Source organism: Cibotium barometz, chromosome 25, assembly GCF_041138505.1.
Source record: "Cibotium barometz isolate CiBa-2024 chromosome 25, ASM4113850v1, whole genome shotgun sequence".
NCBI classification, from domain to species: Eukaryota; Viridiplantae; Streptophyta; class Polypodiopsida; order Cyatheales; family Cibotiaceae; genus Cibotium; species Cibotium barometz.
Genome location: NC_141070.1, coordinates 56,505,400 through 56,532,128, shown reverse-complemented (window position 1 = coordinate 56,532,128; position 26,729 = coordinate 56,505,400). Strand labels below are relative to the sequence as shown.

The following is a 26,729-nucleotide window of genomic DNA, read 5'->3' as shown; positions in this document are numbered from 1 at the left end:
ATGTTATGACAGCCGTTCACCTTATAAATAGGTCACCTAACACGAGGCTTGGTGGGAAAGTGCCAGAGGAAGTATGGACAGGGAAGCCTCCGTCATACAAGCACTTGAGAGTGTTTGGTTGCGTTGCGTACGTGCACATATGCAGGGAAATGCGCACCAAACTTGATCCTAAGTCTCACAAATGCATATTCCTAGGATATGGTGACAGAGGTGAAATGGGGTATAGACTTTGGGATCCCATGAATAGAAAGATCATACGCAGCAATGATGTCATTTTTGATGAAACATGCATGTATAAGGAGCCTGCAAGGCAACAGGAGCCTGGCAGAGTCATCTTTGATGATGATGGACATCATGGACAACAACAAAGGGCTGTAAATCAGCCATTACAGCAGGAAAACCAGCCCTTAAATGGTGTTGAAAATGGTCCAAATGGACAGCCAGAGATGGCAGAAGATATCCCTATGGATATACCACAGTTAGAGGAGATACCGGGCATGATTTTTCAGCCTTATGGCATGGAACAGGAGCCACCAATGGGTGATATGCAGGCTGGACAGCAACCTGCAAATGATGGTCATTGGGTACGGAGGTCCACAAGACCCTCCAGAGCCCCTGACAGGTTTGTTCCAGGGGTTGACTACTTGATGCTTACTGACTGTGGGGAGCCCTCATGTTACAAGGAGGCTTTACAGAGGGCAGACAAAGCTCTATGGGAGCGTGCCATGAAGTCAGAGATGGATTCTCTGCATAAAAATGAAACATGGAAGTTGGTGCATTTGCCTGCAGGCAAGAAGGTTTTGCCATGCAAGTGGGTTTACAGGCTCAAAGTTGCACCAGATGCAAAGCCAAGATACAAAGCCAGGTTAGTGGCTAAGGGCTTCAAGCAGGAATATGGTGTGGACTTTGATGAGATCTTCTCTCCAGTGGTCAAAATGACCACACTTAGAGCTGTGTTGGCTTTGGTTGCGCATGATGATCTGGACTTGATTCAGATGGATGTGAAGACTGCTTTTCTTCACGGTGATCTCCATGAGGAGATATATATGCAGCAGCCAGAGGGTTATGCAGTAAGTGGAAAGGAGAAGCTTGTATGCAAGCTGAAAAAGAGTCTTTATGGGCTCAAACAGGCACCAAGAGAATGGTATCATAAATTTGATACATTCATGAAATCACAGAAATTCAGGAGAAGTGACATAGATCACTGCTTGTACACCAAGAAAGCTTTGGATGGCAGTCTATTGATTCTCATTTTGTATGTTGATGATATGTTGATTGCCGGGAAATCTCGTAAAGAGATGGATGTCTTGAAGCTGAGGCTGCATCAAACCTTTGATATGAAGGATTTGGGTGATGCAAATCACATCTTGGGTATGCGGATACTTCGGGACAGAAATCAGCATGTGTTGTATTTGTCTCAGAAGGAATACATTGGCAAAGTCTTGCAGAGGTTCAATATGGACGAGGGGAAGAAGACTAGTACTCCTTTGCCTCCATATGTGAAACTCAGTGCTATGGACAGCCCACAGTCAGATAGAGACAGGGCTGATATGGCCAAGATTCCGTATGCTTCAGCTTGTGGCAGTCTCATGTATGCCATGGTTGCTACTAGGCCGGACATTGCATTTGCAGTGGGAGTGGTTTCTAGATACATGGCCAACCCTGGCAAGAAGCATTGGGAAGCAGTGAAAGGTGTCATGAGATACCTGAAGGGCACACAGGATATGTGCATTTGCTTTGGCAAACAGGATGCATTAGTGCATGGTTACACGGATTCGGATTATGCCGGTCATCCAGATAACCGGAAGTCTACTACCGGTTATGTATTTACATTCTCAGGAGGTGCTGTGTCATGGATATCCAGGATGCAGAAGTGCACTGCCTTATCTACTACAGAGGCCGAGTATATTGCAGCCACAGAGGCTTGCAAGGAGGCATTATGGCTATATCGGTTAGTGGTTGATTTGGGTTATACAGGGGATATTCCGTTGTTGCATTGTGACAGTCAGAGTGCCATTCAGTTGGCAAAGAACCCTGTCTTTCATGCAAAGACGAAGCATGTGGATGTGAAGTATCACTTCATCAGAGAGGTGATAGAGAACAAGCAAATTCAGCTTGTTAAGATTCATACGGATGACAACCCGGCTGATCTGTTGACGAAGAGTTTGCCTTCGGAGCGGTTTGCTCATTGCAGACACTTGATGGGCATTGGATGAGGCCAGTTTCAGCCTTGATATGGCCTTGTATATTATCATGTACATGCTGATTTTTCTTTTCCTTTACTTAAGGGCACTTTGCCTTTAAGTGGGAGGTTGTTGGGGTAAAGGCGTTATGCCCACCCTTATAGTGTGTACAAGCCCATAAGTTATAGTACATAGTACACTTAGTACTTTTAATGTACTAAGTGCACTATGTGTACTAGTGCAATATACATGTGTGATAGGGGAGTCACACACTCATACCTTATGAGTTGACTTATCCCCACAACTCTCTCTCTCTCTCCCCCTTGTGTTTCTCTGTGTATGTCTCCCACATAACTCTTAACCCTAATTCTCTCCCATCAGCAACAACCCAATGCCTCTGTTATCCTGCACAAACTGTATGCCCAAATAGTAGTGTACAAGCCCCAAATCAGACATGTCAAATGTCTATTGGAATATCTCTTTAAAAGCTGCAATTTTGTCATCATTAGATCCCATGAGCAAGAGATCATCTACATAAAGACTGATGACCAGCAGATCTGTCTCTTCTTTCTTTACATGCAAGGTTGTTCACAAATCCTTGAGTGAGTAGGAAAGCATCTATCTTTGCATACCAAGCTCGTGGAGCTTGTTTCAAACCATACAAGGCCTTTTTCAGCCTGCATACTTTCCTTTCATGACCATGTTCTGCAAAACCCACGGGCTGATATACATAAACTTTCTCCTCGAGGTTCCCATGTAGGAATGCAGTCTTTATGTCCAACTGGTGAACAACCCAACCACGATGTGCAGCCAATGCAATGACACTGCTAAGTGTCGACATACGGGATGTAGGAGCAAATGCCCCTTCTTCTGTGCATAGCCCTTTGCAACTAGACAGGCTTTGTACCTGTCAATGGATCCATCTGCATGTCTTTTCAACTTATAGACCCACTTAGTACCAATTGCTTTCTTGCCTTTGGGTAGATCAACCAAATCCCATGTTTGATTCCTTTTAATAGAATCAAGCTCATTGTGCATGGCTTTGTTCCAATGCACATTATCTCGTGCATCCACAAATGAATCAGGCTCATCATCATCCTGTAAACTGGCTACCATAACCATATTCAAATCCATGATGTGTGCATGCTCATTGGTCCATGTCTCCCTACGAGTACGACCAGCAAGAGGACCCTCTAAATGGCTGTCCTGTAATGTCCTCAAATACCATCTAGGTATGTGTCTGACCTGTGGTGCCTGCTGCCCCATATTTGGTTCAGCTTCTGGCTCAATTTGCTGCTGAATTTCTGCACCACCTTCATCATTTGCTGGCTGTCCTGTACCCTCATGAGTTGGATCACCAACTGTGGAATGAAACTCCATAGGTAGTAGACCTTCAAACACATCATTTTCAGCCTGATTTGCATCATAACCAGCCTTGGATATTTCTGATTTTTCATCAAAAATCACATCCCGACTAGTGAATATCTTCCTGGATAGTGGGTCATATAACCGGTAGCCCTTGCTCTCACGGCTATACCCAACAAAAATGCATTTTGTGGCTTTATCATCCAACTTCCTCCTCAACTCTTTGGGTATGTGTGCATATGCAAGACACCCAAAGATACGAAAATGTGATACAGAAGGCTTGCGGCCATGCCAAGCCTCAAAAGGAGTAATGGAAACCAATGCCTTTGTGGGACATCGATTCAAAATATGACAAGCACACATGACAGCTTCCACCCAAAAGATATGTGGTAGCCTCTTTGCCTTTAGCATACATCTGGTGTCACGTGCACACCAGTCAGGTGTACAGTGACATGGCATCATTAGCATCATCATCAGGCATTTAATCAGCATTTATCAGGCATTATTCAGGTATTTTAGGCATTTTATGAGGCAGCCGACTGGTTATATTGGTATTTTATGGAGACATGAACTGGCCGACTGCAGCCATCTGGCCGACCAGCAGTCCCCCACACATATATATAGGCGCCTCTTCATTCAGCATTGGGCACCCTCATCCATTCAGTCAACAGGCTCAGCAGTGAAGCGCATCATCATCTTCATGCGTTTTCAGCCTGTCATCATCAGCATACAGTAGCAGCATCATCATAGTACCATTCAGCCCATGGTGCTCAAACGCATCATCATCAGCCATCCTCATCAGCAAACGCAGCCAGTTCAGCCCAACAGGTCAGCGTTTCATCATCCATTCAGCATACAGCTTCTGTTCCAAAGCCTCCCTTCAGTGTTTCCTTCCCAGGAGATGAGGGAAACAGTGGACAGCAGTTCAGCCCGCATTCCCAGCACATAGTCAGCATATTCAGCAGTACAGATCCATTTGGATCTCATTGTAACCGCATTCATTCATTTAATATAGCTGCACTGCATTGACACATACTTGTCTATCTCTTTGTCTATCTCTTAAACATCATTAAGTGCAGTTTATCTAGACTAAGGTTGTGATTACTACGATCTCATCCCTCACATGTCACATTGGTATCAGAGCGTTACAGGGTAACCAGTAGAGCATGTTCAGTTCATCAGTCATTCAGTCAGACATCATTTTTTTCGCTTCCGCACAGTTAAACCCAGTTCTGAAAATTTTGCAAGCCACCCTTAGGGATTTTCCCTTAGGTCTGCATTAGTAATCCACCCATCTGCATTCTTGCACAGCATATAGCGTTGCACATGGTTTGCATAGCAGTCATCTTAGCAGTCAATCCTGCATACATGTTACCCATGAACTCTCAGGGAAGAATGACATCCATCATCAAAGGAGCACATAAGTTTTGGATTTCAACTGGCAGCAGGGGGTTTCTCTTCCACAGAAGACGGGAGTTTGCTCCAACATTCGCCTCAGGAGGTTCAGTATCCGCAAGGGAGCAGAAGGAGCACTGCTTTATGTTCGTGCTCAAACAGCCTCTCCCTCATTAGTAGCATCCCTTACATCGTCAGTCCCTCAGTTAGCAGACCTCCTATCCAGACACCAGGACATTATGCTTAGGGACGATCTCCCACCCAGTCTCCCACCCTCTCGCCTTGAGGACCATCACATTGATTTGGTCCCTGGATCAGACCCTCCTAGCAGGTTTCCCTATCGTCTTTCCAAGACTTTAGAGGGCGAGTTGGAAAAGCAGTCATCTGAGCTTCTCCGAGCCGGATTCATTCGGCCTTCTTCCTCCCCATTTGCTGCACCTATCCTATTTGTCCAAAAAAAGGACAAGTCTGCACGCCTTTGTGTAGACTACAGGGCATTAAACAAACTCACTATCAAGAACAAGTTTCCTATGCCCAGGATAGAGTACATTTTGGAGCGTTTAGACGGTGCTAAGTTTTTCACTAAGATCGACCTCAAGAGTGGTTACCATCAGGTCCGCATTTTTGAAGCTGACATTCCAAAAACAGCTTTCAGGACAGAGCGTGGTCACTACGAGTTCGTAGTCATGCCTTTTGGGCTTACAAATGCACCCGCAACGTTCAATAAGATGATGTCTAGGATTTTCGCAGTCCACATTGGGAAGTGTGTTTTCATCTTCCTTGATGACATACTAGTCTTGTCAGCCACTGCGGAGCAGCATGAGAAAGATGTGGAGAAAGTCTTGCAACTTTTGCGAGATAATCAGCTCTACATAAATGCCAAAAAGTCTATCTTTGGTGTTAAGGAAGTTCAGTATTTGGGCTACATCATCGGTTCCGATGGGATTAGACTGGACCCCTCCAAGGTTCAAGAGATCTTAGATTGGGATATTCCTAAGACCGCCCAAGAAATCCGGTCATTCGTAGGTCTTTGTCAGGCCTATAGTACCCATGTCCATCAGTTTTCCAACCTTGCAGCACCTCTTACCGACTTGCTCAAGGGGGTGAAGACTCGCAAGCAGAAAGTCTCAGTTACAGGTAAGGCACTTGATGCATTCCGTGCACTCCAGAAAGCTGCCTCAGAAGCACCTGTATTAAAGTTAGCATCATGGGACGAACCTTTCGAGGTCATCACCGATGCTAGCAATGTAGCCATAGGTGCGGTCCTCCAGCAGGACAATAGACCCGTGGCATATTACAGCAGAAAGTTGGATGTCGCCGAAAAGAATTATTCGGTATATGACAAAGAGCTTTTGGGTGTGATCACAACGCTCAAACATTGGAAGCCTTTTCTTTATGGACAGGCTTTCACAGTGAAAACTGACCACCAAGCACTTAAGTGGCTTCAGACTATGCCAAGTGCCCAGTGGAGTGATCGACAAGCCAGGTGGAGTCAAATCTTCCAACAGTTTGGAGGTATGATTGAATACATCCCTGGTAAGCATAACCCAGTAGCAGATGCTCTCGGTCGAAAGTCCAGCATCCAGGCAGTCTAAGAAGCTACCATTCTCGAAATCACGGGAAAGGACTTGGATAGTATGAAAGACCAATATGTCGACTCCCCTGAGTTTGGTACTCAGTATAGTTTGGCCCTCACTTCTGAGCCTGGCCACTATTCAGAACAGAACGGTTGGTTGTTCTACAAGAACCGTCTCTGTGTTACTCGAGAAAAGCGTTCCGCTCTTCTCCACGATGCCCATGACTCCTTAGTTGGAGGACATAGGGGTATCAACAGTACCCTCGAGAAATTAGAACGGTCCTTTTATTGGCCGAAGATGAGGCGTGATGTCTATGCACATGTACAAGCCTGTAAGATTTGTCAAAAAGTCAAGGTTCCCCATACAAAGAAGGCAGGTTTACTTCAACCTTTGCCTATCCCCGACGGACCTTTCATCGACATATCTATGGACTTTGTAGGGCCTCTACCAGCATCCACTGGATCCCGTAACACTCAGTGTTCTACCATTGTGGATCGCTTAAGTAAGTTCTGCATGCTCATCCCATGCAAGCATACGGCCACAGCCGAGGACGTAGCACGTCTGTTTCTCAAGCATTGGTATCCAATTTGTGGTTTGCCTAGCACCATAACATCAGACAGAGATTCCAAGTTTACCTCGCATTTCTGGAGGGCATTATTTGAAAACTTTGGAACTAAGTTGCAGTTGTCTAGTGCATTCCATCCCCAGACAGATGGCCAGACATAAATTTATAATCAGTTGGCCTTTGATGTCCTCAAGTCATATTGTCATGACCAGCAGTCCAAATGGGAGCACTATCTTCCGTTGGTCCAAGCTATCTTGAACGACACACATTCATCCAGTGTCGGATGGACTCCATATGAAGCAGCCTTTGGTCGCCGTTTTTCTTCTCTTTTGACGAGAATGGTGTCTCCATCTTTAGAGGCTAATAAAACCACGGAAGCATTTTCCGAGATCATTGAGTCAGTTAAAGACCGCTTGACCAAAGCTCAGGAAGCATATAGCAGACTGGCAAATAAATCTAGACGAGATGTCCACTTCAAGGAAGGGGATTGGGTCTATTTGCGTATCATGAAGCAGAGATTGAAACAAGTGGGCAAACGTTGTCCCAAGCTTTCATTCCGTAGTTTTGGCCCTTTTCCAATAGTTAAGAAGATAAGTGATGTCTCTACGAAGTTAAAGTTGCCTGCCAGTTGGACAATGCATGATGTTTTCCATGTTTCTTGGCTAAAACCATATGTTGGTCTAGAAGTGTTTGATGTTTCAAATGAACAGCAGCCAGACGTGGTAGACGAGGCAGAAGTTATCGAGCCTGAGCAGATCCTTCTTCATCGATGGAAGCATGGTTCCGGTCGACGGATTCGTCAGTTCTATACGAAGTTCCGAGATCGAGGCACCCACGAAGCCGTATGGCTCGACGAGGAGTTCTTCCAGGAGTACCCTCAGTTATTGGCGGACTACTTGGAAGCCATGAACCTGCCGCCAAGCTAATCAGGAGGGAATGTCACATGCACTCTGCACTAAGTGCATGGTGACAAGATGGCTCATCATCAGAAGTGCAGCATTTGTACAGTTTTAGAACCCAATAGGATGATAATTGTCGTACGTCGTGACCCCATTGTACATCCTTAGTCCAGGATAAGTCAGGCACGAGCTACGTAGGTCATTCCTCAGCCTTAGTGGGTCAGTCAGTCAGTCAAGTCCCTTAACCCACTTGGAGAGAATCATTCATGCATGTAGAGTCAGTAGAAGCCTTAGGGTTTGCATCAGAAAGCACTCTGCATCTTGCATAATATGCATACATATGCCTGTGCATCATTTAGAACATCCCCAAAGCCTTAGGGAATTTACTGGGATTTATCTGGTATTTTTCCCATATTTATTAGTATTTATTTATCATTATTTGCATTATTGGGCATTTATAAATATTAACTTTATTAAATGACCAACCTCCAGTTAGTATAAATAGGCTTGCCTAGAGCCTCTTTTCCTCATTCAGTCTTCATTGTGCTAAGAGCTCTCCTCTTTCTTGCTTTCAGCCCAAGACTAATCCAGCCCTAGTGCCCATAAGCTTTCTTCTCTAGCCCTTGAGATCCATAGCTTCAGCCCAGCCCTAGGTGCTTGCCTTTAGCCTCATTCAGCCCTGAATTCAGCACTCAGTTCAGGCCCTGATTCAGTCCACAGTTCATCTTCAGTTCAACGCCAGTTTGCAGCCTCCAAACACCTGCGTTTTTCTGTCCAGCAGCAAAAGACCTCTGCGTTTTCTGTCCAGCAGCCTCAGTACCCTGCAGCTTCTGTCCAGCAGCCCCAAAACTGCTGCGTTTCAGTCCATCAACACTCCTATAGGCCTGCGTTTCTGTCCATAGCAGTATCCAGCCCGGAATCAGCAGTCTACAGCAGTTTCCAGCCCTGAAACTGTTGTTTGCATCAGTGTCCAGCCTTCTATGCATCATCAACACATTCAGCAGTCATCTGGTGAAGGTAACACAGCATTCATGTGTGTTTTCAGCATTCTAACAGTGTGTAGAACAGCCCACCTTCTTCTTCTTTGAGCCTCAGGTGTGCAGCCCTTCCTCATGCCCTTGGGAGGAGTGCATAGGCTCGAGATCAAGTCATCGAGGTGTTTCTACAGCAGTGTACAGATCAGCCGCTCTCCGATCCTCCGAGATCTTGCGTTTGGCTTATCTACAGTCCAAAGTCATTCTCTCTAAAGTAATAAAGCAAATACTATCTCGTTATCGGGATAGGGGGCCCTTCAGTGGGTAATTCGGGACCCAATCTGGTGTACAGTGTTCATATCTCTCTCTCATCTCTTTAAAGTTTGAAGTAAATGAAATGGATTGCTAAACTCACGAAACTCAGGATACAGAAGACGGTGTGAGCATATTGTGTGACAGGATCAACCAATACAAAGACTTCCGTTGCATATCACATTCCGCTGCTAAACTGTTGCTGGGTGGATACCTGGCAACCTTCGACTCGTCTGCGATCCTTCTCCTCCGAACCACTGCCTCCTTCTGTCTTCTGCTGGGACTGAGGCCGTCTGCAGGAGTTAAATCCTTGAGCCAAGACGCTATGTACTGCGGGAACTGAATGGCAACTACCTGAGTCACCCCTGACCTGTTCCTGGAAACCTTTCACCTACCATCTCCGTCGTACCTGAAGCTCTAAACCTCCTGAGGCGAATGTTGGAGCAAACTCCCGTCTTCTGTGGAAGAGAAACCCCCTGCTGCCAGTTGAAATCCAAAACTTATGTGCTCCTTTGATGATGGATGTCATTCTTCCCTGAGAGTTCATGGGTAACATGTATGCAGGACTGACTGCTAAGATGACTGCTATGCAAACCATGTGCAACGCTATATGCTGTGCAAGAATGCAGATGGGTGGATTACTAATGCAGACCTAAGGGAAAATCCCTAAGGGTGGCTTGCAAAATTTTCAGAACTGGGTTTAACTGTGCGGAAGCGAAAAAAATGATGTCTGACTGAATGACTGATGAACTGAACATGCTCTAAGGCTGGTTACCCTGTAACGCTCTGATACCAATGTGACATGTGAGGGATGAGATCGTAGTAATCACAACCTTAGTCTAGATAAACTGCACTTAATGATGTTTAAGAGATAGACAAAGAGATAGACAAGTATGTGTCAATGCAGTGCAGCTATATTAAATGAATGAATGCGGTTACAATGAGATCCAAATGGATCTGTACTGCTGAATATGCTGACTATGTGCTGGGAATGCGGGCTGAACTGCTGTCCACTGTTTCCCTCATCTCCTGGGAAGGAAACACTGAAGGGAGGCTTTGGAACAGAAGCTGTATGCTGAATGGATGATGAAACGCTGACCTGTTGGGCTGAACTGGCTGCGTTTGCTGATGAGGATGGCTGATGATGATGCGTTTGAGCACCATGGGCTGAATGGTACTATGATGATGCTGCTACTGTATGCTGATGATGACAGGTTGAAAACGCATGAAGATGATGATGCGCTTCACTGCTGAGCCTGTTGACTGAATGGATGAGGGTGCCCAATGCTGAATGAAGAGGCGCCTATATATATGTGTGGGGGACTGCTGGTCGGCCAGATGGTTGCAGTCGGCCAGTTCATGTCTCCATAAAATACCAATATAACCAGTCGGCTGCCTCATAAAATGCCTAAAATACCTGAATAATGCCTGATAAATGCTGATTAAATGCCTGATGAATCTGATGATGCTAATGATGCCATGTCACTGTACACCTGACTGGTGTGCACGTGACATCTGGCTGGCTCCATGAGTGACCGATTCTTCCTTTCTGCAACCCCATTCTGCTGTGGAGTATAAGGAGTAGTATACTGATGTTTTATACCTCTACTCTCAAGAAAGGAATTCAACATGTGTGACATATATTCCCCCCCTCGGTCAGAACGGAGAGTCTTAACGTTGCATCTTGACTCTGTTTCAGCAAGTGCTACAAAGGCCAAAAATGCATCATATACCTGTGATTTCTATGTCAAAGATAGACCCAGCATATACGAGAGAAGTCATCAATAAATGTTGCAAAATAGAAGCAACCTCCCAATGACTTCGTCTGCATGGGACCACAAAGATCACTGTGTATAAGCTGCAACTTTGCAGTTGCTCGTAGAGCCTGATCACGTGGGAAGGAAAACCTATGCATTTTTTCCAAAATACATCCTTCACAAATGTGATCTGGAGGCTTCTCCATGAGAGGTAGGTCTGTAAACATGTTATGTCGCTGGATAAGCATAAGACTACCAAAATTTACATGCCCCATGCGAGCATGCCATAACTCCGCATCAACCATAGCTGGAGTAAGAGTGAATGCATTATAAGCAGACTGATCCACTGGCTGAAATGCATCCAACTGATAAAGTCCATGACATAATGTACCAGTAAGCATCAAGGTCAAAGCATTAGCTTTGTCTCTGACCATGCATTTATCATCATCAAAGTGGACTTGCATACCACAATGTGCTAAAGAAGAAATGGACAACAAATTCTTCTTTATCCCTGGTACATATAAGGCATCTGTAAGGCGGAGAATGGAGCCATCAATGGCTGTGAGCTGAATCTCCCCAATGCCACGAACTGGATATGAAGCATTGTTGGCACACTGAACAGTTTTGCCAACAGGGGCAGGGCCTACATGACAAAACAAATCCCTGCGAGATGTGATATGCTTTGAGGCACCACTATCAAAATACCAAGTACATGCATGCTCTGTCATACTGAGTGCCTGTGAAGACCAAGAGGCATCATAGCTGCATGTATAGAAACAGTAATCCCTGTCCTCAACAAAAGAAGCAGTCTCTGGAGGAGCTTTAGAGGCATCATTTACAGACATCCCAGATTCTTTTGCCTTCTCTTTGGCAATCCTCTTTCTACACTCTGTGATGTAGTGACCTGGCTTCTTACAGTAATGACATTTGCCCTTCTTCTTGGGCTGTCCATCACCTTTCTTGGTATCCTGAGATGAACCACCATCACCTGAATTTTGATTTGAACTCTTTGGCTGAGTTTTTCTTTTCCCCTTTTGATTTGTAGTAAATGCTTGTTTAGCACTTGTGTTCATATTCATATTCTTCCTCATTTGCTCTTCTTGTAGCAAGAGAGCAACAAGTTCCTGATACTTAAGGGGTTCAGCAGCATTCCTCATGCTGAGGTTCAAAGAGGTATGAAAAGCCAAGTAAGATCTTGGCAAAGAGTGCAAGATGGTGGACACAAGCTGTTCTGAGGAATGATCTCATCCACATTGATGAGTTGCTCTCTCAAATCCTGCAGCTGGTTTAAGTGGCTAGATATATCATCTCCTTCATGCATTTTTTGATTTTCCAGCTCTCTTTTCAAAAATGAGATCCGAGCCTCATTACGAGCAGCATACATCTACTCCAAAGTCACCCATGCATTCTGTGAAGAGCCAGCTGAACGAATATGAGGTATAATAGACCTCTGTACTGACAATGCAATGAGTGACAAGGCTTGTGCATCCCTGGCATCCCATGTCTTCTGAGCATTTGTTCTTTGAACAGGCAATGGCTGCCCTAGAGCTTGTACCTGTTGTCCTCGTCCACGAGCACCCCCTTGAGGAGGAGTCTCTGGAGCCAATGGACCTGGACGTGGTTCATCACCACTAACAAAATCCCAAAGACCTTTTGCCACAAGCACATTTTTCAGCATAAAACTCCACAAGGAGTAGTTTGTGCCGTCCAATTTGTCTTCCTTAGACAAATATGTGAATACATCACTCTGCTGTTGATTTGCCATTATGCCTACGCACAATGTTGTACCTGTGTATCAAAAAACCCAATAGCAAGAACCCTGAAAGCAACTGTACTCAAATATGCAATATGGCAAGATCAGCGTCCCAATCTCTCTAAGCCATGCACATGTAACATCATTCACTGCAAACCAATGGTGTAGTAGTAGTCCAAGCTGTATACCACTATGAACCATACACAACCACAACATCCAATGTGACTAGTACACGTATATCATAGAAGTCCCATAAACAGATGTACTGTCAGCCATCAGCACCTTCGGGTGAGACAAAAACTGCACCAAGCGACCTCTAGATGTCATTTGAGCTTGTCTGTATCAAGGGAGTGGAGGTGCTACCCCCCTCTTGAGCATCAGGCAATGCTCCAGACCCATGCACTGCTGAACCTGAATGAGCCACAACAAGAGTCGGCTCTAACTCAAAGGCATCGAGATAAAGCTGCAAAACCTGAGGTGAATCTGTTAAGTCACCTTCCTCCATCCACTTCGCATCCATCGGTGAATAGTTCTTGAACTTCACAAGATAGCGACGGGAAACTTTACCTCGTACCTTTCTTTCCTTATGTGCCAATATCTGCTCCGGAATCAGAACCTCATCAAGTTCCTCAACTTTCGGCTGAGCCTCATCTGATACATCCTCAGGCACATCCCCACGGAAAGGTCTAAGGAGACTCACGTGAAAAGCATTGTGAATCCTCCAGTGATCTGGTAGCTTCAAGCGATAGGCCACCTCACCAATCTTTTCCAATACTTGAAAAGGCCCATAATAACGCATGCTCAACTTAGGGAATAAGCGCTCTTTACCCTTCATCTTCTTGAGTCTAGCCTTTTCAAATCGCAAAAGAACCCAATCACCCAATGCAAACTCTAATGCACGTCTGTGACGGTGTGCCGCTTTCTTTTGCTTTTGCTGAGTTTTCTGGAGTGCCAACTTAACCCTCCGATAAGCTTCATCCATGTTTTCCACATACTGATCAGCCTCGAAGATCTTATCCTTTGTATGCAAAATGGGCGGTACCTTCTTCCCTCCTTCCACAATCTCAAAAGGCGCCTTGTCCGTCGAGGTATGGACAGTGTTGTTATATGCAAACTCCACCAAAGGAAGATACTTTTCCCATTGTTGCTTGTGCTCTGACACCTAACACTTAAGAAGATCCAACACTGTAGAGTTAGCCTCTTCTGATTGACCATCTGTTTGTGGATGAAATGACGATGAAAACTGGAGAGTTGTACCCATGTTGTCAAACAACCCTCTCCAGAACAAACTCGTCATCCGTGGATCACGGTCACTAATGATAGACGTAGGCAAGTCACGATACTTGAAGATGTTCGCCATGAACAACTTCACCATATGATCCACTTTGATCGTCTTACGCACGGGAATGAAATGAGCTTGCTTATACTGAACCTGCATATGATAGTCCAAATGCCATCATTGCCCGTTTGTGTCCGTGGAAGATGAAATATAAAATCCATGGCAATGCTCTCCCAAGGTCTATCTGGAATAGGTAAAGGCTGTAATAACCTTGGTGTCTTTTGACGGTCAAACTTTACCTTCTGACATACGATGCATTGCCTAACAAAGGCATCAACATCTCTTCTCAAGGTTGGCCAATAAAAGAAAGTCTCCACTGCTTTTACTGTGGCGTCAATACCTCTATGACTTGCATACGGTGGAGCATGACTTTCAATCATAACCTTGAGTCGCAATGGCCTAGTAACACACAGTCTGCCATGTATCAATAAAAACCCATCTCTGAGAGTATAGTGCTCATGCCGCTGACCCTCAGACATCTGATCATACAACCTTTCAAAGTCCTCATCATGGGCATACTACTCTTTCATTTCATCAAGCTCATGATGATAAGCAAGTGAAACTGCTGAGACCTGCGGCTTGCGTGACAAAGCATCTGCCACAACATTCTTTTTGCCTTCCACATGCACAATCTGGAAGTGAAACATAGACAAAAAGTTTGCCCATCGCATATGCTTCTCTGAAAGCTTAGTCTGCGCGAGGAAATAACGCAAGGTCTGATGATCTATCTGCACAGTGAAATCAGCCCCAAGCAAACAGTGTTTCCATGTAGAAAGAGCATGAATTACAGCCAACATCTCATTCGCATAAACCTGTAAATGCTTCTCGGCACCTTGCAATATTCTACTCTCATAGGCTATCACATGTCCTTCTTGCATGAGAACTGCTCCAATGCTACTTCCACATGCATCACACTCGACAGCAAAAGCCTTTTGGAGGTCCGGTAATACCAATACTGGATCCGAAGTAAGCTTTTCTTTAAGCTTTTTGAAGGCTGTAATTTCCCGATCAGCCCATCTAAACAGAGTTGCCTTCTTTGTTAAGGCATGAAGGGGCGAAGCAATTTCAGCAAGTACTGTATGTACCGCTTGTAATAGGAACACAATCCCAAAAAGCTGCGTACGTCATGCACGGTCCTCAAATCTGGCCAATTAAGAATTGCTTCCACCTTCGATGGATCCATACGGACTCCATGCTTAGACACAATATGTCCCAAGAAATGTATCTCTTGCAAGAAAAACTCACTCTTCTTGCCATTAATAACCAGCCTATGGTTTCTGAGTTCTGCAAACACAATGGCCAAATGCCTTCTATGCTCTTCCTCAGTTTGTGAATGCACAATCATATCATCAAAGAATGTGCCCACAAACGCTCTAAATCCTGTCCATCATTCTGTTAAATGTGGCAGGTGCATTTGTCAAACCAAAGGGCATAACCAAGAACTCATACAACCCAAACGTGGTTCGGAATGCTGTCTTATGCACATTCTCGGGTCTAATACGTATCTGATGGTACCCGCTTTTCAAGTCAATACGACTAAAGACTGTGGAGCCCTGTAAGCGGTCCAAAATGTCATCGATCCTCGTAATGGGGAATCGATTCTTGATGGTATTCTTGTTCAGCGCCCTGTAATCAATACACATGCGCCAAGAACCATCCTTCTTTTGCACTAAGAGTACAGGTGAGCAAAAGGGTGATGAACTAGGTTGTATCGATCCTTTATTCAAAAGCTCGTGCACTTGACTCATAATTTCTTACTGTTGGGTTGCACTAACACGGTACGGCGGTCTATTTGGTGGAGTACTACTAGGAATTAGATCAATGGCATGATCTTCTGGCCTCTCCGGAGGAAGTTCCCCTGGCAATGATTCGGAAAAACAATCTTGGAACCCACATAAGAAATCAGTCCTGTCCTTATCTAACATAGACAAATTAGACTTAGACTCATCATCTTGTGCATCCTTTACATAAATCAAGTAGGCGGAAAGATGTTGTTTCATTACTGAGGAAATTGTCGAAGCTGATACAATAGGAACAGATTCCCCTTTAAGTTTTACATCCAAAACATGTTCTTTCTCTCTATGAGTCAAAGCAATCTTCCTATTATATGTATCCACCACCGCATGTACTCTGTGGCACCATGGCATTCCCAACAAAACATCACAGCCATCAAGAGGCAGGATGAAAAACTCTTCGCTGTCCACATAACCCTGCAAATGAAGCCGGAACTTCCCAATAATAGGAGTGGCAGGTTCTGCATACCCTGGACAAGCCATGTTAGCCTCATATAACGGCCCCATCTCCTCTGCACGAATTCCCAATCGGCCAGCCAAATCCGGTGAAATAAAGTTGGCTCTCTAGCACATGTGTCAAAGAATATCAAGGCATTTTGATCTCTCACTTTGCCCCATGCCTTGCACAACTCTGTCTCTTCACCACCTGGCTGTTCCCCAACGAGATCAGGAACTAACCCTGTAGAAGGTTTTGGTTTCTTTGACTTGGGCTCTCCTTTATTGTCAGAGTCCTTTTGGGACTTTCTCTTGGGACAATTAAAAGACATATGTCCCTCTTCTGTACAGTAAAAACATTTCCGAGCATCTCTCAAAGCTTGTCTTTCCTCAGAAGTTCTCTTGGGCATTGGCAACTTCTTATACCGCGTCTCTGTAGACCCTTTTGCATCACGCGAAGCTTGCCCAGATTTTTCAGCTTTCTTGCTCGAGTTCTTACTGCCTTTAAACCCAGATGAGACTCCAGTGAGTAACGCATTAGCTGTCATAGCATTCTCAATCATCTGTGACATGTTTGTTACTCGAGTCTTAATACAATAGTTACGCACCTCCTTGGGCAACCCACAACAATACTTCTCTACCTGCTGAGACAAAGGCACTGCACGGTAAGAAGTAACTGGGAGTAAAGCTTCCCAAAACTTCTTATTATAATCTTCCAAATTTTCACATTTTGAAGCATCCAACTTGTGCCATGCAGTCATTACATCCACCTCAAACGTAGATGTGAGCCATACGGAAGAGAACACCTGTTTAAATTGCACCCAAGTAGATGGTGCTATGCCTTGCAAAAGAAGAGTAGACCACCACTGCAAAGCATTGCCTTTGAGAAAAGTGGCAGCTTTTCTCACTTTAGAGGACTCTGTGTAATTTCCACCCAAAAAAGCAGCATCAAACTGCTGTAAAAAGGTAAGTGCTTTTAACTTATCTTTGGTCCCACTGAATGTGTCAAATTTCACAGCAGCTTCCCCTTCCTTATAGTCCTTCGCCTTTCCCATAGGCGTTAGATTATCGTATGGAAGTGGCTTCGCAAGATTGCTGTCCCCAACATTCATGCCCATAATAGGGTCAACATTACCAATTCCCACACCTGGCATGCCATACATTCTAGCCATGTTTCCAAACATACCATTATGCATACCTGGCTGCATACCACCATACATAGTTGCTTGCATTCTAGGTTGCATGCCCCCAAACATGTTTCCTTGCATTCCGGACTGCATACCACCATACATATTCCCATGCATTCCAGGCTGAAAATTTGCTCCAAAAGTCATTGGCATACCCATGCCTCCCTGAGGATAACCCCCAGTCATAGATTGGAACACCGAGCCACTACCAAAATAACCTGGATGCATAGTCTGCTGAGGAATAGATGGCTGTCCAAAGAAGGAACTCTGAGAGTTAGCACCAAAAGCATGCTGCATGTTCGGAAACTGTCCAAAAGATGGATCCTCTGGGATGGCATCACTATAACCCTGAGGAAGGTTCTTAGAACGCACCTTCTTCTTCTTCTTTTCAGGCTCTGTACGGGATCTCATAAATTCAACAAACTTCTCACTTTGTGTGAGCTGCATGAACCCATCCATAACACCAGCCAAACGATTTTTAAACTGAGCATCATCATCCTGTTTACTAGGCACATCTTCTGGCTCTGTTACATCCTCATAATGCTCATCATCTGCAGCCTGTTCTCCTGCAAGAATATCCTCAGATTCATTTCTCTCAGGAGAGGTCTCTTGCTCTTCCTCTTCATGATAAAAATACTCATCTTCTGTATCAGACATGTTGCTGAATTTTTCAACGATGACTTTCCTCGAGTCAACCACGAGCTCACCCCCTTAAGAAAGTTGATGATAGGTCCCGGCAACGGAACCTTGAAACCGGCCTCTGGTAGAAACAAAAGTGCGGTAGACTAGCAGTCACCCTTCCACTTGTAGTCCAGATATAAAAACAAATGTGATTGGAGCTAGAGTGCCCCAAATATGAAAAGAGAACGACACCTGTTGGCCCCAAAGCTTGGCACCCCTTTCGGTATTTAATTATTCAATTTCAAAAAGAAGTAAAGCTGAGTACAACAAGACAAACCAGAAGAATACACCTGTATGTCCAATCTGGCAGCCCACAAGACCTCTTAGCACAGAGGATTCTCACACAGATCTGTGTCCCACAAAAGCAACACTCTGTGCTTCCCTCTGATCAGCCAAGACCATTTAGCAGGACAGTCTTGAGCACACATCTGGCATATCTCATGTACATGGTTCCACAACTCAGCACAAACATACATCCACTGCCCAATCTCTGTTTCCACCCTTTCAATCTGCCATACCCCTCCTCTCACAAGGGCCAGATAGCACAACTCTACAGCAAACACAAGCCAATGGAAAGAAAGATAGATGGACTAGTTCAGAGCTTACCAAGTCAGTGTGTGATTCTGCAACCGTGGAACAGTTCGTACTAGTCTGCACTTGACAACGACTGTCTGTACTCTTTCCCCTGCAACCACTTGACTATTGCACCAACAAACTTTGGAAAAGCTCTGCTTGCAACTGGAGATGCCGTACCTGTCCATACAGGTCAGTAATTCACCACTGTACCTGTCCGTACAGCCTCTGCACACCTGACTGAATCTGTTCGTACAGAACTGTACGGACTGTGCTGCTGTCGCTTGAGCCTACCTATGCGCCTGCTGTACCCGATTGTACCAGCGCTTGCAGTCAGCCGCCTGTGTCAGCAGTCGTACAGCCACCTGTACCTGCTGTATAGTTCTCTGATGGCTCACTTGCACCAGCCAGCAACAGAGCAGCAACTGCCTGACCTGTGCTGCTTGTACCTGCAGAAGCCGGCTGTACCTGTAGCAGCAGTTCTGTAAGGGCAAACTCCACCTGGGCTGTACGGCCTGCAACAAGTGGACTGTACGGCCAGTTTAGCACAGAAAACAGCAGTCAAAAATAGCAGCCAGCAGTCGACGTTGCTTCTCCTCTTCTCCACGCTTGAGAACTTGCACGTAGGTTACATGCCTCCCAAAAAGCTAGAGAGAGAGAGAGATGAGAGAGGCATGCATCTCCAAAAGTGGAGTGGCCTCTCTCCAAAAATGTCCTAGGGCCCCAACTTTAATAAACATTAAAGTTCCCTAGGGGCCACTAAGGCCTAGGGGCAACCATAAATAAAACATTAAAATATTAATGTTCTAGTTTCCCCCTTCACACCTGGAGACGTCCATACATCATTCTCTCTGTCCGGGCACCCCAAATGTGAATCATTTAATATTTTTGCTCAGCAACCACCATGCCCACACTTGTGCTGTTCCAGTTTCACAGGGTCATGACACCTTTGGGAGGATTAAAGTGAGACAAGTGTTTTCACACTTGTCAATCAGGTCTACACATGGCATTGTAGCATTTTCTTGCTTATTTGAGTCATCTCTTGGGCGAGTTTGAGCTTCAAGTAGGTTTTTGGAGGTTGAAAACTCTGATTTTCACCATTTCTATTCATTTCTAAGCTCACCATAGGCATTTCCAACTTGGGAAAGATGATTTTCACTACTCTACACCATCTTGCACACCGCGGATGGCTGTTTTCCAGCAAAACAGTCCTAAGGCTTGCTGAAATTTCTGGTTTTATGCGATATACAGACTGTTTTACAGGTTTTGGCGCCCATGAATGAGCCATACAGGCTTTTTTTCAAGTGTATGGACTTATGTATGTGCCATACAAGTTCTCATACATGTTTTTTGCTTTATGAAGGAAGCACAAAGGCTGATGGACAGGTTTTCTATGCCTATGGATGCGCCGTACAAGCTACCATACAGGTTTATGCACTCATGGAAGTGGCATATGTGTTGCCCTACAAGTTTATGCGTTTAAGGAAGAGGTATATGTGCTGCCATACAGGTTTATGCACTCATGGAAGATGCATATGTGTTACTCTACAAGCTTATTGACATATGGATGAAGCATATGGGCTGATGGATAGGTTCTATACGGCTATGGATGAACCGTATGGCTATTTAGCAGGTTCACATGTGTATGGATCATCCATATTGGATGAAGGACATGTTTATGGTTTTATATGGATAATTTGGCATCTCCCATGGGGAGAGTAAAGCCCTCAAAGCTTGTACATGATATTTTCTCCTTGGGTAATAAAATACCTAAAGAGGGGGGGGAAGGGCCCATTCCAGCCTCAATGTGGTGCTATATATGCAACCTTTATTTTCAGCTTTATGGATTGTTTAATGGTTGTGATTAAATGCCAAAATGTTTAATTGTGCTCATGGTCAAGTGATGCACACCCACTCTCGCGCTTCTCAGGCGAGTTACACCAGTGGTGTCAGTTTGGTGGTGGCTCAATAATTGACTTCCGAGACCTTAAGTCGTGATACTTGTATTTTTGGTACTTTTGTCAAACCTCTCATTAATAAGGTTTAATTTTTTGAGGTCTTTGCCACATTGTGATGGAATTTATTGTCTTGCATGCTTTCTACGTTAGTAGAAAGAGTTTTTTTTAGGGGTGTGGAAAGGATACCCAGATATACCATGAATCCTTGCCACTTGGTGTTATCCGGATAGTCACTAGGTGATTAGTGGTAGGCAATTTTGTTAGGAGTCGACATAATCGAGGATGTTGTGCCGCTTAGGCTATCCTATGGAGGTGGCCATACTCAGAGATGCCCAAGCCATGGTTTTCAGAGGGCGTATAGACAATAGGCAGTGGAGCTGACTATAGGAGACAAGGACACGGATTTGGGGTCTGAACATGGAGGTATCTTTGACCCTTGATTTTGCATTTGACTCTCTAAGTTGACTCAAGGTTTGACCTTGGTGTTCAGAGGAGAATTCGGTTGTTTCAAGGCTCCAATATAGGAGGAAAAGTAGGCCATTTCACCTGCTTAACGGGGGTTTTATGTAGGGTGTGCTTTGGTGGTATGTAATGCTAGAGTGTATTTTCATGTAGGATCTCCTGAGGCTTCACGGGTTTTTGATCTAGAACGCTCTGTGCTTGGGCATAGTTAATCTATGGTAACTATGACGGGTAGTGCTAGTTTGTGAGTGACAACAAGATAATGAACTTTCTTGGTTGTCCGAGCATGACATGTTACCCGTGGGGTGATTCCTCACACTCTCTCTCATGGCGGCCAAGTAATATTGATGCATCGGAATTGTACATGAGAGAGATAAGAAGTGTGAGCATGACATTTTACCCGTTTGGAACTTCTCCATCTAGGACTAAGTGCCTAAGACCAGGTTGTGGATCCAAGATTCAGGATCGCTTAGTAGCGGATGTAACTCCACACATGATGTTATACTTCCTTGTTTTCTTTTGGAAGTAGGGCCTCTACATGAGGACATGTTAATTCCTATTTTTTTGGGGGGGTGGGGGGTGGGGAGGGGAGAGAGAAAGAGTGACATGATAAGTTACTGAAGTTACTCATGGAGTAGTGGACTTTGCACCCGTTCGATGAGGCGTAACCCCATAGTAGATGGTTTGTTTGTAGTTAGGAAGAACCTTGACCACTCCCACTATCTCGACCTCTGATGATGAGAGAGAACAACAGATCCAAGAAGAGTATGCCATCAGGGAGCACTGCTCTTAGTGGGGACCAGATGAGTTTCATGCAACTCATGAAGCAACAGGGAATTATTTGATAGTTGTCTCATACTAATTCCTTAGAACCGGGCGCAACCATAGACACATGCTAAATCAACATCATAAGAGAATCATTGAGGCTTGTGACGATGGAGCACAAAGTATCTGCATCCCTCTTCCATGGCAAAACAAGAGCAAGATTGGGTGGAATTGTTTGTGTTACATCTGCAGGATCCGATATAGCAATTGTCGTTATCCAAGTAACCATCTCTCACAACTCATATGAATATACGATTGCTTTTATCTTAAACTTCTAGAGAGTTGGTACAATCACACTTTCCTTCATTGCCAGATGGTGGTTGGAGCTTGAGGGGCGTTTCCTGCAGGTCTCCAATTTTGCTTCATAGAGCAACTTGACAACATATCCTTGTCTAGAGCCCAATCTCTAATATCATGAAAGAAAATACAACTTGTGTGTTAGCATTAAAATGTTGGAAGGTTGGCGATTTCGAGCTTGTGATCTATGGCTAGAAGGTGCCTTGGATTATCCCATAAGTGGAAGCATGGGAAGTTGAAGAGCCATATATAGGCTAGAGTGGCACCTTGTCATAATCATCTCCTCCGGCCGGTGTTTTGGGAGGCAGCTCACCGGGAGATGGGAGCCCGGTGGAGGGATGCTGCAGTGCTCGTTGGGGATGTTCGGGGTGCTCGATAGTGATGCGTCTCCTACGTGCGTTAGTCTTCCGTTGCGCATTTTGACATGGTATCAGAGCCCGGGCGTGTGTGGTCCTGGGCGGCTTAGGCGTGTGTGGTCTTGGGCGACCCCCTCCCGCCTCAGTAGCTTGTGGAGCTCGAATTGAGGGAGGGTGTTGGAAGGTTGGCGATTTCGAGCTTGTGATCTATGGCGAGAAGGTGCCTTGGATTATTCCATAAGTGGAAGCATGGGAAGTTGAAGAGCCATATATAGGCTAGAGTGGCGCCTTGTCATAATGATCTCCTCCGGCCAGTGTTTTGGGGGAGATGGGAGCCCGGTGGAGGGATGCTGCAGTGCCCGTTGGGGATGTTCGTGGTGCTCGATGGTGATGCGTCTCCTACGTGCGTTAGTCTTCCGCTGCGCATTCTAACATAAAAAACATGGTCTTCATAGAGAACAAGAACTAGCAAGATAGAGATGAAATTCAATTTCAAATTATTGATGTAACTGATACTACAACTGATGGCAATTGTCTACCACTCGTGCCCTCCAATGAGGGAGCCTAGATGGGGATTTAGAAAGAAGATGAGATGAAGGTTATAGGCAGTATGAAAGAAGGGTGTCTTAAAATCGATAATCTTAATATGATGAAAGCTACCAAACCCATCTATATATAGTTGTCATATGATGGGTCATTCCATATCGGCCACCCTATGTTGCTAAAATTGAACCCAAGTGACCACATCACTTGATTGGGGCAACAATAGACTAAACAAGAGATCTACAGTATTGGCGCAGGTTCCAGACCCACTCAAGGTCATCTAAGTGCCTGTTTGGGCCCCGCAACCCGAGCACTTGCTTGTAGCCTATAAGGCATGATACCAATTGTAGCCATATATGGCCCCACCCCGTGTCTTGTCATAAAGGAGGCCTTACAATGTAGAGCTAGCTGGTACTGGCACACTAATATAGGTACAAGTCAAAGGTTATAAGTAGCAACAAAGTTATGTTTGAAAGGAAACAGTAATTTTTCTCTGGCATGTTAAACACGCTTTATTCTTGCTGAGGGAACGTAGACATGTCATGATCGATGCTGCTGTTAGCAAGTTCTCTCTCTAAGATTTAGGAGTACTTCGTGTAAGTCATGTTGATTTGTTTGGAATTCCAAGTATGCTATTTGAGAATGCTATTTGAGAATCACCAAGGTGGGTGTAGACTTATGTAGTATGTTTGCAATATTTCTTCTATGTTTGTGAAAGTAATGGGATGATGGTGCTATTCTTGTTATTTTGAGTTGTTTTCATTCAATCTGGAGGCTGGATATTATGTTTTTATTTAAGGAATGCTTCTCACCACTCTAGAGTCCTTCGAGACATTTCCCTAAGGATTTCACCTTTCCTTTTCATCTTGTTTCCAAGAAGATAAAGCTACTACGAGTTGGCCTTGTTTTTTGAGGGCTGGCATTTGTTGTGTGGATTTTACAGTTGGAGCTTAGACTCTTAGCACACCTTGCAAATTGCAGAAGTATGCTAGAAGCTTTCAAAGTTGGAGGTGATTTCCATTCAAGAACAGCTATGAACATGTATGACCATGTAAAAAAAGCTGTGGAAAAAGGGGAAGTGCTTCTAGAGTGGGAGCCTAAACCTGGGGAGAATTCTCCACCTTCACCAATACTCAAGGTAATTGCACAAAGGGAGCGTTATCATTCTTTATGAAGCTTGACATATTATCATTTTTAAAGATCATGAACCTCTTTCTAAGCCAGGCTGTTGCTTCTTCTATGAAGGTTGATATTTCACCCTTTTTTCCCATGCAGGATGTTTATGGTGCAGAAAGGAGGAAGGCAAAGATGCTTAATTTTTCTATTGCTTATGGTAAAACAGCAAAGGGTCTTGCAAAAGACTGGAAGGTACCCCCCCCCCCCCCCCCCCCCCCCCCCCCCCCCCCCCCACAGTGTGTGTGTGTGTGTAATAAAAGAGGACCCTCGCACTACCTTTCTGCCACCCACAAGTGGGGCAAATCGGCTAGTGCGAGGGCCCTTATAAAGGCCATGATCCACCCGAGTTCAAGTCCCACCGTTGGTCGTATATGCCCTCGTGTTGCATTCTACCGACATCAATACCTCTCTCTCTATAAGGGTTTACCTCCATACCGTACCCCCCCCCCCCCCCCCCCCCCCCCCCCCTTCCTCACTATATTCACACCCTATAAGGGTTTCTGTTTACCTTCCAGTTCCAGTTTCATTTTCTAGGTGCCAGTAGTATCATCTTTATTTTTCATTTTCTGGTTTTTTATCTAGACATTGTATCAGATCCACCATGATGTAACTTTTTGGTCTCATAGGTCATTATGGCCTTTTGAAGACGTTAATATAACATTTCATTTCATCTCTCTCTCTCTCTCTCTCAATCTTATATAATGTACAAGGTTTTACAGTGACATTGTGTGCTCTTCCAACCCATCAAGAAGTATGGCATACTTTTTCTTCTAAGAAGTGAGTAGATTGCTTCTCATGTGTAGGTGACTTTGCAAGAAGCCCAAGGAACTGTGAATCTTTGGTATAGAGACAGGCGTGAAGTGCGCCTATGGCAGGAAGAACAGAAAAGGGATGCCAGGGAGAGGCATTGTGTACACACTCTATTGGGCCGTGCCCGGCATTTTCCCAACGTTAAATCATCGAGTGATTTTGTCAGGGGTCGCATAGACCGTGCTGCCATAAACACTCCTGTGCAGGTCTTTTTCCGCTGCTCACAAATTAAGTCTACATGTCTTGAGCTTTTGATCTGGGACTTCCAAAGAATCATTCAGAAGGAATATGGGTGTTTTCAAGTGTGCACTTATATGGGTGTCTTACACTGCTGCTGCAGGGAAGTGCAGCTGATGTGGCCATGCTTGCAATGCTAGAAATAGCACGCAGTACCGAATTGAAACAGCTTGGGTGGAGGCTTCTTCTGCAGGTAATATGTCAATCAGTGTCAGTTAGTGGTTTGCTTGTGACATCCTTATGGATTAGCAGGTATGCTCAAGCTTAGATTGTCTTTCTCTTTTTGTAGGTACATGATGAAATGATTCTTGAGGGGCCAACAGAGAGTGCAGCTCGTGCCAAAGATCTGGTGGTCAAAGCGATGTCTCATCCATTCGAAGGAAAGAACATCTTAAAAGTTGACCTGGCAGTGGATGCCAAGTATGCCAACAGCTGGTATGCTGCAAAGTAGACACTTCTCTGTATGAATACAATTTGCAAATGTGAAGTCAATTTTGTCAGAAACCTAAGGGATCCCTGTACATATTTGACATTCTTCTCCCATGTCTTCACCGAAGCTTCAATTCCTGTAATATTGGTATCTCCAAGTTACCAAGCCATTATGATTTCTTTGTATAAAGAGCACATTTTCGTTTCTTTTTATGCCCCATTTTATATGAATGTCATCTCATCTTGTGATGACCTTTTAGAGAGCAGCAAAGAGAAAACCCCAACCTGAGCTCAAGCCACGGACTTCATCATGCACACTAGTAAAGGACTGTTGTAGTGCTCAAAATAATCATCCTCTGCATTCAATCTTCTGCGTCAAGTGCTATCTTTGTGTGAGGTTCAATGTTGCATGGACACAAGTGTGAGCGGTTTTATGGCTTTTCATAATGTAGGTGAGTAGCAAATGGAGATTTAAAAAAAAAGCAAAATTATGCATGGACAAAACATTGAATCCTAACAGTAGCTTATGGCATGCGGCAACAAGTCTTGTAAGGTTGTAGCACTTAAGAGAAAAAGTTGAAAAAATGGGCATCGATTATGAAGTTCGTAAGGCCGTGCTTTATATAAATTATGACGGACTTTGATTATGATGAAGAAAGCCCCGGCATTTCACCTCCTCCTAAAACTGATCGTTACGTTGTCTGGACTACAAAGCCAGTATTGCTTTATGCTTTAACAGATGCAAAACATGCCATCTTACCTAGCTGCAAGAGCTTCAAACTCAACTCAAGCAAGGTTTTATGCTTCTCCAAGTTATCATGAAGCCTGATAAACCTTACTCGTGTGCT

At 44.6% G+C, this 26,729-nt stretch overlaps 1 protein-coding gene across 2 annotated transcripts in view; it reads left to right on the top strand.

The window, feature by feature from the left end:
* Positions 1 to 26,088, top strand: part of LOC147624767 (DNA polymerase I B, chloroplastic/mitochondrial-like) — a 55,464-nt gene extending 29,376 nt beyond the window's left edge. The window contains exons 8-12 of one of the 2 annotated variants that reach the window (XM_086819811.1): positions 24,173 to 24,367; positions 24,505 to 24,597; positions 25,209 to 25,421; positions 25,556 to 25,645; positions 25,742 to 26,088. In XM_086819811.1, the coding sequence (XP_086675937.1) occupies positions 24,173 to 24,367; positions 24,505 to 24,597; positions 25,209 to 25,421; positions 25,556 to 25,645; positions 25,742 to 25,903 (753 nt within the window). In that variant the 3' untranslated portion in view covers positions 25,904 to 26,088. Of the gene's footprint in view, positions 1 to 20,151; positions 20,364 to 24,172; positions 24,368 to 24,504; positions 24,598 to 25,208; positions 25,422 to 25,555; positions 25,646 to 25,741 lie in introns of those variants that run through there. The other variant, XM_086819812.1, reaches the window with a different exon arrangement.
* Positions 26,089 to 26,729: the final 641 nt, after the last annotated feature.